The sequence below is a fragment of the Parasteatoda tepidariorum genome, chromosome 6 (assembly GCF_982258835.1).
Source record: "Parasteatoda tepidariorum strain Cologne lab strain chromosome 6, Ptep-v5.0, whole genome shotgun sequence".
NCBI classification, from domain to species: Eukaryota; Metazoa; Arthropoda; class Arachnida; order Araneae; family Theridiidae; genus Parasteatoda; species Parasteatoda tepidariorum.
Window position 1 is genome coordinate 70,620,195 of NC_141760.1, and position 19,778 is coordinate 70,639,972.

General features: G+C 27.2%; 1 protein-coding gene across 4 annotated transcripts in view; it reads right to left on the reverse strand.

Annotated features, from left to right (window-relative positions):
* LOC107456467 (kin of IRRE-like protein 1) overlaps positions 1 to 19,778 on the reverse strand; it is a 224,475-nt gene that overhangs the window by 49,313 nt on the left and 155,384 nt on the right. For all 4 annotated transcript variants that reach the window (XM_087166016.1, XM_087166018.1, XM_087166017.1 and 1 more), the window contains exons 6-8: positions 10,648 to 10,758; positions 4,717 to 4,920; positions 501 to 797 (exon numbers count right to left, since the gene is read on the reverse strand). In XM_087166016.1, the coding sequence (XP_087022142.1) occupies positions 501 to 797; positions 4,717 to 4,920; positions 10,648 to 10,758 (612 nt within the window). The remainder of the gene's footprint in view (positions 1 to 500; positions 798 to 4,716; positions 4,921 to 10,647; positions 10,759 to 19,778) is intronic.

A 19,778-nucleotide genomic window follows, 5' to 3' on the forward strand; every position in this document is an offset into this window, starting at 1 on the left:
TACAAATTTTCGATACTATATTTATTCATAAAAAAACTTTTAGCTTGCAGATTTCAGTGTTTTGGTCACTCTTTTTAATTGTCGATAAGATATTTCGAATCTATGATTTAATTACTATAGGATGATGATGCTCATCCACTGCGCTGGCATCATACGAAAGGTAAGCTGCCCCATTGATAGGAAAAATAATTTCCTAGTTTAGTTTCCTACGTTGCGTCTAAAATTCAAAGCCCACTAGGGTGAACACTACTGCATTGATATGTCAGTATAAACATTAATCGTATAATGAGCGAATCATTTATATGTATATATCGTATAATAAACTCTAATAATATAGCAAATGATGCTTATCTATTGATATCCATGTATTCTATATCTGTCATATAATAAGGCTTAATCGCACCTGGCATGTACAATACCTAACATGGATATTGGGGGTTCAACTTTGGTAATAAAAATTTGGAGAAGACTGATTATCTTAAACTTGCATAAGGACTTACAAGAAACGTTTAGCGTCCAGCCGTCTTCAGCTGCTTGTCCTGGCAGCATTGGATTTTCAGCCCTACATCCTAAGTATTTGTTATTGTGATCTCCTGTTGGCCAGAAGTTCAATAAACTTGTCGTTCGATTGCGATCTGGTGAAAAGCTTTCTGTTGTATTCGCAAGCTGTGTCGTTCCAATCCACCATGATATACGAGCTGCTGGACGTGAACCTGCTGAGGTACATTCTAACTCTGCCCTTCTTCCTGCTGATAGTGTACGCCGAAGAGACGTTATTCTTGCTTCCGTGGGTTTCACTTTTTGAATAAACATACAAAAATCAGTTAAGTTCTAAAAATAAGGAACAAATATTTAAACAATACATTTCCTTTGCATAAACTATAGCTTTCAATCATGTAAAAAAAAAACATTTAATATTATTTCATAAATTGATTTCGTTATAGCAAAATATAATGCTAAAAAATTAGTATTTAAAAAATAAAATTACCCTTTTTGGTAATGATTTCGGTTCAATAAATTATTAAATATGGTTTGATAATGTGTCATAAAATTTGGTAAATATAGCGAGATTTAGCAATTTTATCATGATACCTTAGAGCACGGTACAAAAATCATTTATTTGGTTGTTTTCCGTTTTGTATTTATTTACAAAATGTGTGGTATATCTTAACTTAAAACCTGAATTACCGATAAACCATTACCATAAGAACAGGGAAATTACCAAATTAATGGTTTAAGTACCGTGAAATTTTGTTTTTTTATATTTACTTTTTGTTTTTTTAATTTTTATCGCGAAATTTTGTTTTTAAATACCGTTAAATTTTGCTACCGGAATTATGGGTCCTTTTAACTAGAAATGTCTTTACCATAAGTTTATTCTTTGTGTTTATGCATACTTTCATGAATTAAAAAAAATTATTGTTCCAATATTCAAATTTATTTCCAGAAATTTGTTATTAGAAAATAATAATGCTTCATTCTAAATCTTAAGACATAATACCATAGAATTATTGCATAAAAATATATGCATTTTTAATTGTTATAGTGTGAAACTAAAATATGACACTCATTAGTGATTCATTGTATTGATCATTGTGGGTGTGGAAGACACGTTATTTTTGTTTTAATATATTTTATTTTTTAAATAAATAAATAATTTTCTATTAAGTTAATAAAATGTACACCGAGTGGAATCAAACTGGAGCATAAACCTCATTTAATTGTTTTTAAAAGATTCTAATCAAGTCTATAGTTTTTTCATCTTTTTTTTTTAAATTTTCCGTTTTAAATTTTTTAATAACACATTTGGAATTTTGTAATTGCTAATGAATGAAATAATGATAATGAATAATAAGCTGATGAACAAAAAGAAAATAATAAAATTAAATTATAGAAAATGACAAAATGTTTTTTCAATTAAACCAAGAAGTAAATGCGAAATAAATTATTTTCACTCGATAAATATTGAATTTTCACAATATCAAGAATTTATTTTCCATGTTAACTATGTTAATACTTCATACTGTAAAAAAAAGGAAAAAAAAATATTTCTTCAAAAAAATTAATTACGTTGAAACTTTTTATAGGCCTTTTTGTTTGTAACAGTCATTTGTTTTTAAATTTTTTAGAGATTTAGATTAGGAATTATTGTTCTCTTTTGAATTAAAGTTTACAGAAATTACCCATATGATGAAATACTATAAACAATACAGATTTGGGCTTTCTCAAAATATGAATCTTTGAAAAGAATAGTACTTTAAAGAGTTTTTTTTGGTTCCATTGAGTACATTTAAATGTGATATAGCAATAAATTTTAATTAAAATGGTAATGTAATAAATTTGGATTTCATTAAAAATAATTATAGTTAAGAGAGTAAATAGCAAATATAAATTTCTAATTTTGCATGCAAACCTAACTCAAATCAGAAATATTTACATTTTCAAAACATTATAGTAAATTCTTTAGAGTTCATATCAAAAGCAATAATAACTTTATTCTCTCTTTTGCATGAAATTAATTTTGTACTTGGTTTACATTTTCATCATCAAAATTTAAAAATGTTTATATGTAGGAATGTGGAGCATACAAACTAAATTACTCCTTCTGTAATATAAATTAAAGTCAATTTCATCGTAGAATAAAAAACTTTGCAAAAGTTTAGTTTTGAACTTTTTTTAAAATAATGTATTATTTTGAAAGTGTGCACCTGTTTTTTCAGCTTTTTTTTATTCACTTGCCTAAGTTTAAGTTGTCATATCAAGGAATTTAATTAGTATTTGTTTATGTATCACAAGAGTTGTATCAGTCTAAAATAATAAATTAAGAGTCTAAAATGCATTATTTGATACATTGGTTTTTAATAATCAAATCCTTAATGTTTACAATATCTACTTTTAAAGCATTTTTTTAAAAATTTATTTCATTCTAGAAAGTCTCAGTTCAAATGCATGGAAAATATCGAAGCACATTCATATGCTTAATATCACCACAAAAAATTGAAAAAAGTTAAAAGTAGAGAAAATTTTAAATAACATAATTATCCGAAGATAAGGATTGGTAATATTAATTACATGATTGCTTTATTTAAAAACGTTGTTTAAAAATTTTGATTCAAAAAGTAAGAAAATGTTTTAAGTGAACAATATAAAAAAACTAGCATTCTCCTGAAAAATAATGAAAATTAAGACAACGAAATTTCAATAAGTTTATAATAAAATTTAATTAAATATTGACTCTCAGAAAGATTTTGCATTGCACTATAAAAATAATTGCCTATGCTTGCCAATTTTATGAAAAGTCAATATTGCAATGACGATGTAGTAAAAATAAATGGCAAACAAAAGGGAATATTCTGAGAAAAAGGAATAAAAATGTGATTGTTAAGAGTATTAGTTTAAAAACTGCCATACAAAAATTGTAACGCAAATATTTAAAACATTAAACAATGTTCTAAGAAAAAATGCACGTGTTATTTTGTATATTGGGTACATCATATATAACTACAGAATATCTTAAAATGTGTATGATTAATAATAAGAAATATTGACACAATTTCCTCATAAAGTTAAAAATAACACGTAAAATGCATATTTTTTATACTTAAATATATTAAATATCAGTGAAGTAGTACAATATTTAGTATATTTTCTCTATTTGTATTATTTAGTTAGTTTGAAGGTGTCCATTAGTTATGTTATTAATTAATGCATAATATGATATTTTTATTCATGTGATAATATACTTTTATCATTGTAATAAAAATTGGCGTCTCAAGGTTATATTTTCTACCTTTTTCGCTTTGGTAACAATGTGACAAGTAGTAACGCCACTCTTTTTATTCTTACGGCAGTTAAGGATTTACAATAACTCATAATTGTATATTACTATAAAATTATGATTATAATAACGTTCTCACTCAGCGAAAATCGAGAATAGTGGATACCATGTGACCTTGAAATGCCCATTCAGTTTACAAAGAATAAAATAGTCGGCGTACTATAATTTGGAAGATTGTTTGCTGAAATCTTAGTAAGTTGAACCATGGCATTGTTTAATATATTCATTTCTAAACTTGATTACCTAATACTATTCTTCGACTTGAACGGAAGTTTGGTTCTACCTTACATCTTACTAAGGTTGTCTCGAATTTATTTGACATTAAGATTTAAAACAGTCATATTATAATTAACATTGAATTGATTTTTTTAATCAAAAAATAGTGGGGTTGGCGAAAATGCCTCTGATTTTTGTCCTATAACTCCTCATTGAAAGCAATTGTAATTTACTCTTTAAGGCAATCTATGCATCTGAAAAACTAGTAATATAAAAAATACTGGAAATATGATCCCATAAACTAAGACCCACTTTAGCAATTTTCAGAAATTTATTTTATCTGAGGATTTACTGTGGTATTGTTATTGTTTCCTGATACTTCTAAATTGGTGACATCACTAACTCTTAGTTTTTAGCGATGTAATACTAAAGTTCACTTCGAAATAGTTTTTGCAGATAAATATATGTCGCTTTTCTATGAAAATATAACTAAATTTTCTGAATGAATGCTCAGCAAATACTGATTTCAATTTTTATATACATAAATAACAGCGTTTTAATATAAGATTTTTTTAAGTTGTTTAAAAAAATATTTATGACGTAACTAAATTCAATCATAATCATTGTATCAGAATAAGAAAAGTTCATGCAATTAGACTTACGGTTTAAATTTATTTTTACTGATGTAGCAACAGCAACAGTGGCGTTGTTGTTATTTGAGTTACACGTGATAACCATGAGAAGATCAGATCTCTGTAGAATTGGAATAACTAAATCGTTTCTAACAACTCCATCAGCCAAGGTATCAAACGTATCATCTAATAAAGTTGATCCTCTCCACCACGTGACTGCCGGTGGTGGAATACCTATAAGAGAGAAAATTTTTATATATATAACATTTGTTCGCATCTGAAAACTCACTTACGTACAGCATACATGATTGCAAGGAATCATATTGAGTTACCAATCGAATTGATGAACATTGCCAAAACCGGTAGCTTAGTGGTTGCGCTTCTGCCACTGGACCTAGGTTCTGTGATCTGGGTAAGGTTGAATCCAACTTTCATCCTTTCAATTGGTTGATAAAATGAGTAGCAAACATTTTTGTGTAATAAACACAGGGGGCTTCCGAGTTCATTTGACCACCCACCCGGAACATCAGCTCCCAGTGTCCGAAATCAAGGAAATTATCGGGAGAGCAGTAGGCATTGATTCTTCTTGGATAGTCACGCTACTGAGTTTAGTTATTAGATATTTTGTTATTAGGATTACGACTACTGAATCTTAGTATGAAAATTGTCAAGTTTTTAAAACGAGGTAAATATTGTAGAAATATAAAGCGAAATTATACGTTAAATGTACAAACGTGATCAATCTTCTTTACAGTGGATTGTAAACAAGTAGAGTTTTATTCAGAATAAAATCAATGATGTCAATAGGGGTGCCGGGCCCATGTCCAAGAGTTCGTGGGTTCGGTCCCTGCTGGTCGAAGACTCCCCGTGTAGTAAATGGTGACTGATGCACGTTAAATCTGTCGAGTCTCAAAGTCCTCCATGTTCCCATAACAAATCAATACCTCTGGGGGTACCGATCCAGGAGTTTCCTTGTCTTCTGGATTGGTTCAAAATTACAAGGCTACGGCGTTGAACATTTGTAGTCGTAAACCCAAAAAATGGGTCGACTGTTCAACGGCGGTCATAAAATAAAACATAAAATAAAATAAAATGATGTCAATAAATAATGTGGAAGTAAGTAAGTTCACACAATTTATATTCAAAAGTATTATTTAAAACTGTTCTTGAAATTTATATGAGTGTATCACTGATCCAACCATGGCATGCTCCTTTGAAAAGGAAGAAAAATATGGAGTCTCGTTATACTATTTACAATGGTATACCTTGGCTTCATAGTCGATTTGAAACTGTAGATTTTTCAGGACTTTTATAAGCTCTCCAAAGGTGCTAATGTCTCATGGGGTCAAATTTGGACGACAGGATATTTGACTCTGTCAGCCGTTTTAATTTCGATGAAAGTTCATTTCTACAGAATTGACTGAAGCTCCAGAAAATCAAATAGCAAATGTTCAAGGTAAAAGAAAATCAAAGAACTGAGGGCCCTTTGGTATTGACTCCTACTTTACTGCGTGTCACTTTCAGAAATGAGACGAACAAACTTGACAGCTGTTTCGTAATATTGGTAGTCTTTTGCCATGCTATCATTACTAACATCACCATCTAAAAAGTTAAGTGTGAGTAAATCCCTTCAGTTACATCTGCAATAATATATTTGGTCCATGTCTGTACTTCCAAAAGCTGTAAGTTTAGTTTAGTTTAATGACATCTTATTCATAACTTATCTAAACCTAATGCTATATGCTAGTAAATATTGATATAATTTTTTTTAAATCTCATTTTATAAGATTGACAATCTAATACAAATCGCATTTCGTCTGACGTCTTTTTTTATTATATAGAGACAATAGTTTATTATTCTAAATGTGTTCATGATGTACTTTGTATGGAAAAATTCAGATAACATAACTTAATTAAAAGATGAACAGATTTAGTGTGATTTTTAAATTATTTTGCGAAGCATATCCTTGTTTTTCACTGGTAAGTGCTAATGTCTTTAGCATTAACTCATAAATAATTGTAAGTATTTGATTTTTACTCTTTATTTTTAGAGTTTTTCCCTTTTATTTTATTCGAATCAGATGCTTACTTAAAGATTATATTAGCTATTAAAAATTGATACTTAGGAAATGGACTGCGTGTTAAGAACAAATTCATAAGTTATAGCCGTTGATTTTCATTCGACACCAAAATTATTTTAATTAGAACTGCATTAGGGAAATATAAAAAGCGAATTGTTAACCATGGAGTAAAAATATTCTAACAATTTTTGTCTTATCACGAAATTGAATTTTTAAGATTAGTATCACATTTATTTCTTTGAAATTCAATAAAACAAGATTCATAAGAGTCTTTTTTTTTCAAATTATAAATTATAAAAATTGAATTATTACATTTTTTTTCTAAATAAAAACCAGAAACCATTTTTACAGCAATTATTTCAGAAGCAGATATAAACGTTTTCCTATTTCTTTGAATCTTCGTCTTTTGCAAAATATCAAATATCCAAAGATGTAAAAAAAATCTATTTCAATCTAGATTAGAAAACCCGCATTCTCCTTCTTATTATTTCTTCTAAAATATTTCAAAAATAAAATTATAAATCGTAAATAATTTAGATTCTACAATAATGAAGCAAAAAAATAAGGATGATTGTTTGTACATTAGAAACAGTATATTTGAAATAATATACCTCATTCCATACTACATTTTTTAAAATCAGCAAAATGTTTATTTAAAAATAATCCTTATTTGGAAACAAAACGTATCGTATTAAGAAAGAAAATAATAGCAGAGCATAATTTACTACAATTTTGCTTCCTTTTCTTAAAAAACATCGACTCAAAGGAGAAAAAAAGTACAAACCAGAACTTTCTAAACAGAAAAGAAATTAATGATCCATGGCTTTCTCAAATCCAAAATACACACAGCTCTTTGCTCTTTTTTTCTTTTAAATTGGTAAACATCTTTAGCACAAAGGTAACGAAAGATCTTAATGGAAAATAAAACACCACAAAATTATCCTTGCTAATGGATTCTTATCTACGTCACAAAACAAATGGGATGTGTTTGTTTTTACCATTCTCGATTAATGGAAAACTATCGTTTAACAATACATGTGATAAAAGTTATACATATTATCTCAGTGCAATAAAGAAAATTTATATCTCCAAAGATATTTATACATGTTTGATTATTGAATTTCTCTAAAATATTTATTACGCCAATTATAATTTATATAGTATTGTTATAACATCGATATTTGATGAAAATTAAATTTACATTAATAACATATTTATTTAAGTCAACTTAAAGTACATAATATCTAGTTTTTTATTTTTTTATTATTTTTTTTTTGTCAATCGAATCATCTCTTGTTACGAATATGCATAATTATTATTGTTAGCAGTATAAGTCTGATGATTCTCTTATGCTAGTTGCTAATATTGTCTAAATATTATTAGTGCATATTATTACAAAATAGTATTTCACTTCTTTGTATGTATATATGCATTTAACAACCTTGCTAAACATATGCATTGGAATGTGATGTTTTTCATTAGCATTATATTATAAAATTAAGAAGTATTATACGCATTTATAAGCCAAATTAATACTTCCATTTAATTTATGTCAGTTTGAAAAAAAATATGATTTTATATTTCATGATAATGTTTAAATTTGGCAAGTGCTAAAATTTGATTATTTTATCATAATACCTTAGAGTGTGGGATGAAAACCATTTTTTTGTTGTTGTTAAATTTACTTTTCAGTATTTATTTTTTACTAACTTTGTGGTAATAATAAATAAAAATTTTATAAAATGAGATAGTTTCCTAATGTCCAACAACCCAAATTTAGACAATGGACTCAACGAGAAACAATTTAAAACCTATGTCATGGTTGTATGGAGATTGCTGTACGAAAAAAGGGAACCTTCTATGAGCTTTAATACGAGCATGGATATTGTTAAGACAATTTTCCATGCATTAAAGTTAGCTAAAAATGTTTTCCAATTGCCCTTTTTTAATTTTTATACTACGCAGGATTAAATGTTTGGTTTAAGCAATAATGAATTTAAATCAATAAATAAGCATAAGTATTTTAAAGCAGTAAATCACTATTATAATATAGTCAATTATGCTTATGAAGATAAGAAATTAGTTGAAGTTGAGATATGAAATTTCTCTGCTATCTTAAAATATTTACATTTGAAATAAACATGCTCCTCTCAACAATCTGAAAGAAAGGGACTACTTAAAGGAGATATCAAAAAATATTAATATGTTTAGATATATAACTAGTTTTTGGAAAGACGAAACTACTTTAAGAATATAATGATATTTATACCAATTTTTCGACACACGCAAAAAACAAATTTTGTTTTCATTTATAAAATTGCAACGTTCCATTACATTTTTACGAAATAATCTATATAAACAATCTTTTTTTTAAATTTTCATCTAAAACAAAGTATCCCACTCAAATGCATACACGAAACATTTTAGAAAATGGTATACTTTCTTTCTACAAAAAATATTAATCTTTTTGAGGGAATGTAATTTTCTTTCTAAAAATACGACATACATTTTCTATCTCATAATATCACTAAGCTTTTGAATATAAAAAAAAAGAATTTTGAATTATTTGAATAGAATTGCATGTCTGTTTTTCTGTCAAAGATTTCTTTCTCAATTTTGTGTTTTAGCTGAGGACTTGTCGTATTAACACATTTTCTTATACCAATCAGTGAAGGCTGTCATTGTCAGAACCCAGCGGGAGATATGTGGGCTCTGAGGATTTGTCTGTTGTCTTTCAATACTAGCAAATATTTTATATATTTTCTTGGTACATATGAATTTATTGTCACTGACAAATAAACAGTTGTTTCAGATACTATTGAAAGGATTGCAAAATGATAGAATAAATTTAAGACTGTATAAATTCGTTTACACGCATTTTTATAAGAACAAAAAATTTGTAATTATTAATTTTTATTACTTTATTTTTGATAAATTTGTTTTCTCGAAGAAGTGACGATAGTTATTTCGTCACATTGATTAAACTTTTGACACCTATACTAGAAAAGAAATTTCATCAGAAATGAGCAAAGTTGCGTGATATTTGACTATCTATTTTCTTACAGTGCGACATTGGTAATACCTGTTAAAAAACAAATTGTGATTAGAATTAGGGGACATTAGTGGATGACACAGTGACACATGCATGACACATTATTGAATGACACATGCATGACACAGTGCAAGAGCATCATTTTAAATACGATATTACTGATAATGAATTAGAACCTTGGAAGATATTTTTTTTACCTTTTTCACACTGTACAAGGGCCTAGTGAGAGTATTATGATATGAGAAATGCTGTACTGCTATCGAAGTGTTGCTTTACAGTATCTCATAAGTAAATGAAGAGCCATGCATCACCTGAACACATTGGAGTTAATCCTGCAATGCTGCGTGTTTACTCCAAAGGTCATTCATACTGCGTGAACTTCATGTAAATGCACATTGGTCCAAAATCGTAAGAATTGGTTCAATGATACTCTATCAGACTTCCCACACTTTGTTTGTCCATCGCAAAAAACTGTATCTTTACCTAGTAAATATGTTTGGGACATGTTGGAAAAACACACTCAACAGCAATCTTCTCATCCACGAAATTCATAGGATTTTTAAGTTATGTAGCCCATGTAGCTATTGCATGAGATTCTCTGGGCATAAACGTACTCCAGAAATTCGTAGAATCAATTTCATCTTGAATACGGGTGGGTTTTTATCCGTGCAAAAAGAGATAAAAAAATATTAATCCAAGGTTACTAATTCATTTACTAGCGTTTTTATAAAACGAATCTTAAGCAATTTTTACCTTTTCCTCCCTTTATATACAAAATTGAACTAATTTGCTCACTTTAAAAATAAGTTTTCGTTGAATAATACATACCTCCTATTGATTCGCATCTAAGTTTCAGTCCCAAACCTTCATCATAAGGACCAATTACACCAGATAGCTCATTATTTTCTTCATCTAAAATGACAGTTTCCTTTGGTGGAACTAAAAAAAAAATTAAATATTTTTAATTCCAGCACTCATTACAGATGTAAGAATTCAGAAATGATGATAATTGAAAAGACAGAAAACATTTAAACTTTTTAACCAAAATACCTGTTTTTTTTGTAATATTATTGACTTCTCCTTAATTCAGCTGATGGGATCAATGTAATTTTTTTGAAAACAATCATGTTACGTTTATTTATGTTTTCATTACGTTCAAATATGAAGTTCAAATTATTATGCAAAAGTTTATATGTTTAGTATGTTTAGATCATCAAATGAGCTATATATCCATTTCAAACTTGTATAAAAAATACGTAGGCCTAAGAACCAATAAACGGCCTTAGAATTAATGTTTTGTACTATTTTCACTGTGTTATGCAGTAAATTTTTAATTTGTCCCAAATTACTTGGCATATAAAATTAGTTATTGCTAAAGGAGGTTTCTTTTTTATTGTAAACGAAATGTTATTTTAATAAAAAAGGATTGCACACCTGAATGCTCATGACATGGCTAATGAAATCAAGAAAATTAATAATATATTGGATTAATTATGGACACAATAAAAATAATATAATTATGAATTTCATTATTAAATTAATTATATTTTTTCTTCATATTTATCAGTTTGATGTGTTTTACTTTCAATAATTTGGCCATATATATAAAATGAGCAGTATATATTTCTTCAGAAAGCTGTGTGCTTTTTTTCATCTGAAGAAAACGATTAAATATTTATTTTTGCCTACTTCCTGCATTTTTAGGGGAATTTGCTTAACAGCCTGTGTTTAATTATTGACAAGTGTTTAGCAATACTTTACAAATTTAACTTAATTTGATTCTCACCAAAGTTATTTTCTTATCTTTTAATTTGATAATTAAAATTATAAAATTGTTAAAAAAGTGATAATTTGCTCGAAATGCATTTTTACACTTTTGCCAAGCTGTCGCCTAGTGTCATGAACATTGAACAAGGAAAGAGGCAAATTTTAAATAAGTCAATCAAATATTGACTAATTATAATATAATTTACAATAAATAACATAATTTACTATCTTCGTAAAATGTAGTAGTAAATTCCAAATAACGTAAATTTCAGTCTAATTAAATGTTTTTGTTCTATTTCCACTATCACCAAAGCAATCCGAATTTCATTTTTGATGTGTTGTTTTTTATGACTCTTTGTCAATCCAAGCTCTCTAGCCATTGGCGTTTTGAAATTTAAGGCAGGTTGGTGAGCTTGATGTCTGACAAAAGAACAAAGCAAGGGGGGAAGTACGTCTTGGCTTTAAAACCCTACAGTTAGTTAACAGAACTACTCATTCTTGAGGCCATTTCCGAAATTTAGACATAGATCTGAAGGAAGGAAATTTTTTCTAGTGCCCATGGTAATGCTCAGACACCGATAGCAGGACTTCTGCAGATTTCCACGGATTTCATGAACACGTATATTGCATATATGAACTCGGTGGGTCTTATCGGAGCTGCTAATCGAACCCGGTTCTTGCAGAGTGGCGTCAGATTCTTTTACCACTGGGCTGACATGGCTATCAATTATCATTTTGAATCTAAACAAACAATTTACAATTCTTAGCTCAATTTGATTCGATCCAATAATATTTTTTCGACTATTAATTTGAGAATTAGGGATAATATATGATATAGATTTGATAATCTAATAACAAAAATGTAATGTTCTAAATACATTTTTAATACATTTATTACATTTAATTTACGAATTGAAAAGTAGTCAATCCGCTTATTCGCTAGGAAACTAAAGTTACACTTCCACCGTGCTGAGTGTTTACGTTGGTTTTTCCTCCATACAGGAGCACAAATAAAAAAAATATGATTTATGATGAAAATGATGAAATTCGACCTAATATTATTTTTTCGACTATTAATTTGAAAATTTGGGATAATATATGACATAGATTTGATAATCTAATAGCGAAAATCTAAAAGTCTAATGTTCTAAATACATTTTTAATACATTTATTGCATTTAATTTGCGAATTGAAAATTAGTCAATCCGCTTATTCGCAAGGAAACTAAAATTACACTTCCATCGTGCTGAGTGTTTACGTTGGTTTTTCCTCCACACAGGAGCATAAATAAAGAAAATGTCCGTGAAGATTTCTTTTCAGAAGAGTTGGGAAGAGGATTCAGAAAGCCGCTGAATCCCAATTGTCAGTCGGAAGGCAAGAGTAGAAATACGCCGATTCCCTTAATACTTCCTAAGCTTGAAGAATCAGGCTGATAAAATTCAGCCCACGTAACTACTTCCCTTCCTCTCCCTCTACCCTCTTTTCCCTTAGAATGATGAGGGTTGGCTATAAATTGCTTTGGACATTTCCGATCTATCGCCTGAGCTAAAACGCCGCTTCTACTTAAGTGCATCTTCTGATGTTCTACGCGTTTCTCTTCACCTAACCGGGGAAAGAGAAAAAAGGGAAATTTTTCATTTGTCCATTGCTGTTAAGAACGGTTTTATTGAAGTTGACAGACTACACTTCCGTTAAACAATTTGATGGAGGGTGTACAAGGAGTGAAAATGAGATATGCTGGTATTACATATTAAGAAAGAACGATTCGATGAAAAATGGAGTTTAGCGCAAATGATGGAGATGGATATTAAATTTACGGAAGTAGTTTATACTCTGAGAGCGCTTGAGATTAAAGGACTAAAATTGAGATAGTGTTTGCTTTTAATGCATCTTTGAGGTTTAGAGTAACGTTTTCTTTGTTGACGAAGAAAAATTCCCTACGAATTACTCAATAAATTATTTCAATAATTATTTTCAAAGTATATTTATTTTCAAAATTTAAATTCTTAAACAAAAATTAATCATTAATAGTCAACTCTATTAGCTGATATATGTATATAAACATGTACTTCTCATAGTTTGAACTTGATTTACGGCGTACAATTTATAAATTAAAGGATTTGTTCGTAATAATGATAATATAGACATTTCATTTCATTTCAAATTATAGTCAAAACATTTTTTTAATTATAAATAATGCAATATGAGAAAATTCTTCTACAGCTTTTCAAAATATACTAAATGATCTTAATTAAATAATTTTCCCAGGAAATCATAGAGAATTAAAATGCTGCTCTTATAGATCTTTTAATAGTGATACATGTAATAATATAATATAATATAATATAATATAATATAATATAATATAATATAATATAATATAATATAATATAATATAATATAATATAATATAATATAATATAATATAATATAATATAATATAATATAATGTAATGTAATGTAATGTAATGTAATGTAATGTAATATAATATAGCATATATTTAGTTAAATATGAAACATTAAATATAGTACTAATAACAATAGAACGCAGATGTATAGTAACTTTTGTGACTTGACCGCTTTATGTAATTTTAAGGAAACAAAAAATGGTGAAATAATTTTTTTGACACTATCTATTTTACTGTTTGTAAGGTATATACTAGAATAAATTTAAGCTAATAAATCAAAGAGGCTGATATTTAATTTTAGTTACAATTTGCAAATGGAAACATAGAGATAAGGTTCATGAATAATATGTTTATATTGATATAATTTGCATTATTTCAGAAAATGTGATCGAATTATGTTATTAAACATCTGATGATGAATCTGATGTTTGTAATATCATTTCCTTACTCTTAATGACTACTGGATTCAATGTAAATATTATAAGTAAAAACAATTTTTTGCTTCCACACAAGATATTTTAGGAGTTGATAAGAAGACACCTAAACAGAGTGACTTAATAATAAACAGAGTGACTAAATTTAACAACTAAAAGCCCCAACAGAATGTTGAAAACTCACTGAAAACCACAAAAAGAAAGAGTCATGTGTAGATTGAATGCCCTAAATTAATAATTAGAAAATTCTTCCTGCCGTAACATATTATAACAATTTATTACAATTAGGTTAATTATCTACTTATTCACATTCATGTTTTAAGGTTTTGACTTAAAACGCATAAAATATCTTAATTAAACTTTTTTTATTTTATAAAGCTAAGATTTTTTTCAACATCATTTACTTTGGTTTTACTTCTAGTTTAGTGCGTTTTAGCTATTATTTTATAATTAGAATAATCATCCTGTGAGAAAAATGACGTACCCTAAAGGATCATCTTGTCTCCTAAACAGTGGCATTTATTATTATGCGATAATGTCCTATTTTATTAACTGTTTCCATCTTTACTAATCCATCCTAATCATATTATCCTAAATTTTAAAATCATATATATATATATATATATATATATATATATATATATATATATATATATATATATATATATATATATATATATATATATATATATATATATATATATATATATATATATATATATATATATATATATATATATATATATATATATATATATATATATATATATTACACGATATTGTTTTATATTTATTATTTAATATTTAGAACAACATTCCGGTATGATTTTTTTAACTATTTATAACTGTTTATCTTGCTCCTTAAACAATGACATTATCGTTATGTGATTATTGTCTTATTTTATTCTTACTTTTGATCTTTCCTAATGAATTAAAATTTAAATATCTATACAGTAAAACATATTTGCTTTTAAAGTGAAAATATGACTTTGATTTCTTTTCGGTTTTTATAAACCCTTTAATTAAGAAATAGAAGCAAGAAACTTCCGGTAAAGAAATTCTTTAAATATTAGTGAAAGTAGACGCCCTAAAATAAACATTTATTACTCTCCCAGTCTTATTTAATAAGCAATATCCCTAAATAGCTTAAATTATCACAAACAGTTTTTCGATAAACTTGTTTTACAGATCTAAACTAGTTATGTTTATGAAGTGGAAAATAACTTCAGTTTAATTGTATGAAAAGTCATTAAATTATAATTACAAAATCTCCAGGTTGGAAAGTGTTTTAACTATTTATGAAAGTTACTATCCCAAATGCAAACATTTATCTCTCTAAGCTTTTATTTTATTTTATTAACATTTTTCATTTTGCTTATCCTAAAATAGTTAAAACTATCACGATCCTTTTATTGATAAACTTGTTTTAAAGATCTTAATTAAACTAGTTTTGTTTATGAAGCGGAAAATAACCATTTCTTCCTGGCATCCAAGGCCCTTAATTTGAAAGACAATCGATGAAACACGCCAAAATAATTGTATGAGAAAATCTAACTTTACCGACAGTTTAGACGTTTACGGTTCAAAGCATATCAGCCAGGAAGGTTCGAACAGTTCTACCGAACCATCACATTGTGTTCATTCTAAGATAAGAGAGCTCGATCTCGACTCTTCTGGTACTAATACACGCTTATTGAAGGATTTAATAACATCACAAGAGGGACTTTATTGTCTCAACGGGGTTCATTGCATTGAGCCCAATCCTGAAGTTTATAGATAGGGGTAATGACATTTTATGTGATGTAGAATGAGTGAAGATTTGTAGACATTGTGTTTGATACAGGGTAATTGCTGAATGGACTATTTGGAACTTCATATCTGGTCTTGAGATAATGCAATTTAAAGCTACATTGATGTATAGTAGTTTTTCATTGATTTAGCAAAGTTTGTTTTTAGGCTATTGAAAGAAAAATACCCATTATTTTGATGTAATGCTTTGTTTTCTTTAAAGCGAGTTGGGAGATTAATATAAAATGATTTTATTTAATGAATTGCTCTTATCACTCTTTCACATATAATATGTAGTAAATGTAACAGTTTAGTATGTTTTCAAACTATCTTAAAATGTTATTTTCATTTTTTTCTGAAACAGCGTATTATCTTTCGTAACATTTCATTTTAATTTATCTTATGTTAAATTAGCAATATTTCTAATAACAGAAAAATGCATATTTTTTAATATTTTTCACAATCACAACAATGATTTAGATAATTTTCTTGTTTTACATTATCTACTGATATATGTGATTGAATAAATAGTTTTTGTTTATAATTTTGACATATATATGAGTTAAAATACTATTCGCTCTAAATCTAAAAGGAAGTGTAAACATTTTATTCAATTATTTTCTTTTTAATAATCAATTAGTCATATTTTTCTTAGTGACTGGTTGGGGTACTAATAATAATTAATTTACAATTAAAACTAAAAAAACAAGTTTTACAAATGCTGATACTTAATTTATTTAACTACTGAAAAATATGAAATAGTTTGAGTAGAATAGTAACTAGAAAGGTGAAGTTTTGGTTAAAGGCTATAAAATTAGAAGGGGGATTATATTGTACTTTATTATACTTAGTGTTGTTTTGAACTTGAAGTCATGCCAGATAATTTCTGCAGTTAATTATTGGAATACTACAATGGGGTCAATTTGAACTTAGATAAAATATCTTGCAATAATTTTCTCCCTTTAACTTTGTAATTGTCTTCGCTGTTTCCTTAGTTAGTAGTTATTTTTCTTTTTATTGTTAGTGTTATTATTATTTTGGCTAAAATTGTTTTTTTACGATTTTTTTCAAAAGCTGGTCATTAAAATAAACTGGACATTATGATTTACTTTCAGTTTCCTGTTGACTTTGAAAATTAAAAAAAACAAGTTGTTTTCTTTTCCTTTTGCCTTCAATCAAAAACTGACACCAAGTTCAAAAAATCTCTATGTAATCGTCACGATTAAGTAGCGTTTTGCATCTTGATTACCAGAGATAAAAACCAGAAATCCAGACAGTTACAATGTATTGATAAAATCATGTTAGTTAGGTTTTGTAAGTTTTTTTGCGAATTGTATTTATTTTATTTTTTTATTTTAATTTTGCATTCTAGTTCAAAGTTTGCAATATTTCAAAATTCATGTTATGCTCTTCTGTAAATATTTCATTGGTATTAATGTCGTAACTTTTTTCATGCTATTTTATTACATTAAAAATTGGTTTGACAACTTCATTTCTGACCAAAAACGACTAAATTAAAATAAATATATATTGTGTAAAATTATCGTTGACATTAATGTCTTAATTTTTTTCATGCTGTTTATTACATAAAAGAAATGGTTTTACAGCTTCAAAGATTTCCGGAATAAAATGTCTAAATTATTAATAAATAGATCAAAAATCTACAAATGAAAAATTGAAGATTATCCGTCACAAGAATCTTAAATTAAAAAAAAGTAAAATAAAAATATATTACATAAAATTGAATAGAGAGTTTAAATAATAAACCGTATTAAAATTTAAGAAAAAACATATTGAAATGCAAGAATTAACTTTTTTTAGTAAACTTGATTTCTTATGACATAGCAAATGGCGATTTTAAATGAAAAATAAGGCAGAACAAATCAAGATTTATGTTTTTATAATAGAAGACAAAATCCTTTGAACATTGTTTTTTTGTTAAAGAAGAAAAATCTAAATTACGATCTTTTATTCACGAAAAATACATAAATCCTCGAGAAAATCTTTTATTCTCTTGAGAAAAGAGTGAAAATTAACCAGACAAATGGCGATTTTTTACTCCGATACCAAAGCAAGAAAAAAAAAGAGAAACTTTCTTGGAACTGATTTTTTTTAGAGTTCCGAAGAACTACATTAGAAAATTGAATAATCACTCGCCATTTTTTTTTTCTTAGATTTTTTTTCTTTCAGAGAAAAACAGAAAAAAAAAATATTTAACTAAATTTTTCCTGCTTCCTGTTTTAATATATAATATACTTGATTCTAATCACATTTTTTCATCAAAAGTAAATCAGGCAGCACCGCTCGATAGCAATTACTTATGCAAAACGTACGAGGAAGTGTGTTTGAATTTTCGGCTAATCTTTTACTGTCATGTTTACTAATGGGGTCTGTCTAGAATCCAGAATTTCTTAATTTGTACTTTTTTCGCTTTATTTATTGTGTGATTTAAATTTTCGTAATAGATAAGATGTAGCAAAGAGTAATGAATGTCTTAAAATGAAAATAAAGAGTTTTTATTTTTCAAACATTGCTCTCGATATTATAATTTTTCTTTCTTAGTTTATTGAAAGGAAAAATAATTTTGTTTAAATTATTTAGCTTGCAAAAGAGAAGAAAAAAGCAAAGCATGTGTTTTATTAGTTTTGAATTTAAAATGTATGCAGATCGTGAAATTTAAATTTAAATGAAATAGAGATTTTAATTACCACGGAACTCTTTATATATTATTCTGAATGATTTAATTATGCAATCTAGTATTACACTAAGGCATTTGTGATATTGCGAGTTCTTCGAAATCTATGACCAACCTGTTGCGCCTTCAAAGACTTATCCCCTTTGATTGCATATGAAACTTGATTTTTATCCATGCCATTCCTTGAGTAACTTCCTTGAGTAAATTCCTATTGAAAAAATGCTAATTCCTTCAATTTTAATCAAATTTTGAGAGGTGGAAGCTATAATTAAATTTTTCAAATAATGAAATTTAAAAATCTTTTAAAATTAATTAGAACGATTTGATAAACTGAATAGTTAAAAAAAAAAGATAAAATTGCATATTGCATTTCAGAAACTGCTGAATATATTCCTTGGTGTGTGTTTCTTATATCTATATGTGTAATTTTATATTCTTAATTTATTTTTGTCTGATAGTCTGCATGGATAAAATTAATTACAGTGCAGCGATTATTTTTTGATAAAAAAGTAATATTTTGCTAGCTGTGATAATTTTTTTATTAGTTTTAATTTGGTGCATAATGTTTATTTGTTTTTATTTAGCTTTTCTTGTTGAAATATCATGATATTTATTGAACAAGAATCAGAAATTTTTCTTAGTTTTTTGCTACTAAATATAATTTGGTTACTTCAACATTCTACTTAGATTTTAACTATTTTTTACAATACCAGTGCTTAAAATACAAATGCTTTAAATTAAGCACTAATATTTTTTAAATAGTGCTTGAAAATATTTATTGCGCTTTTAAAGTTGATTCGAGTGAATCAATTATTTACTTATTTATTTTCTTTTGTAAAATATAAGAATTTGTTTAAGGTGTCAAAT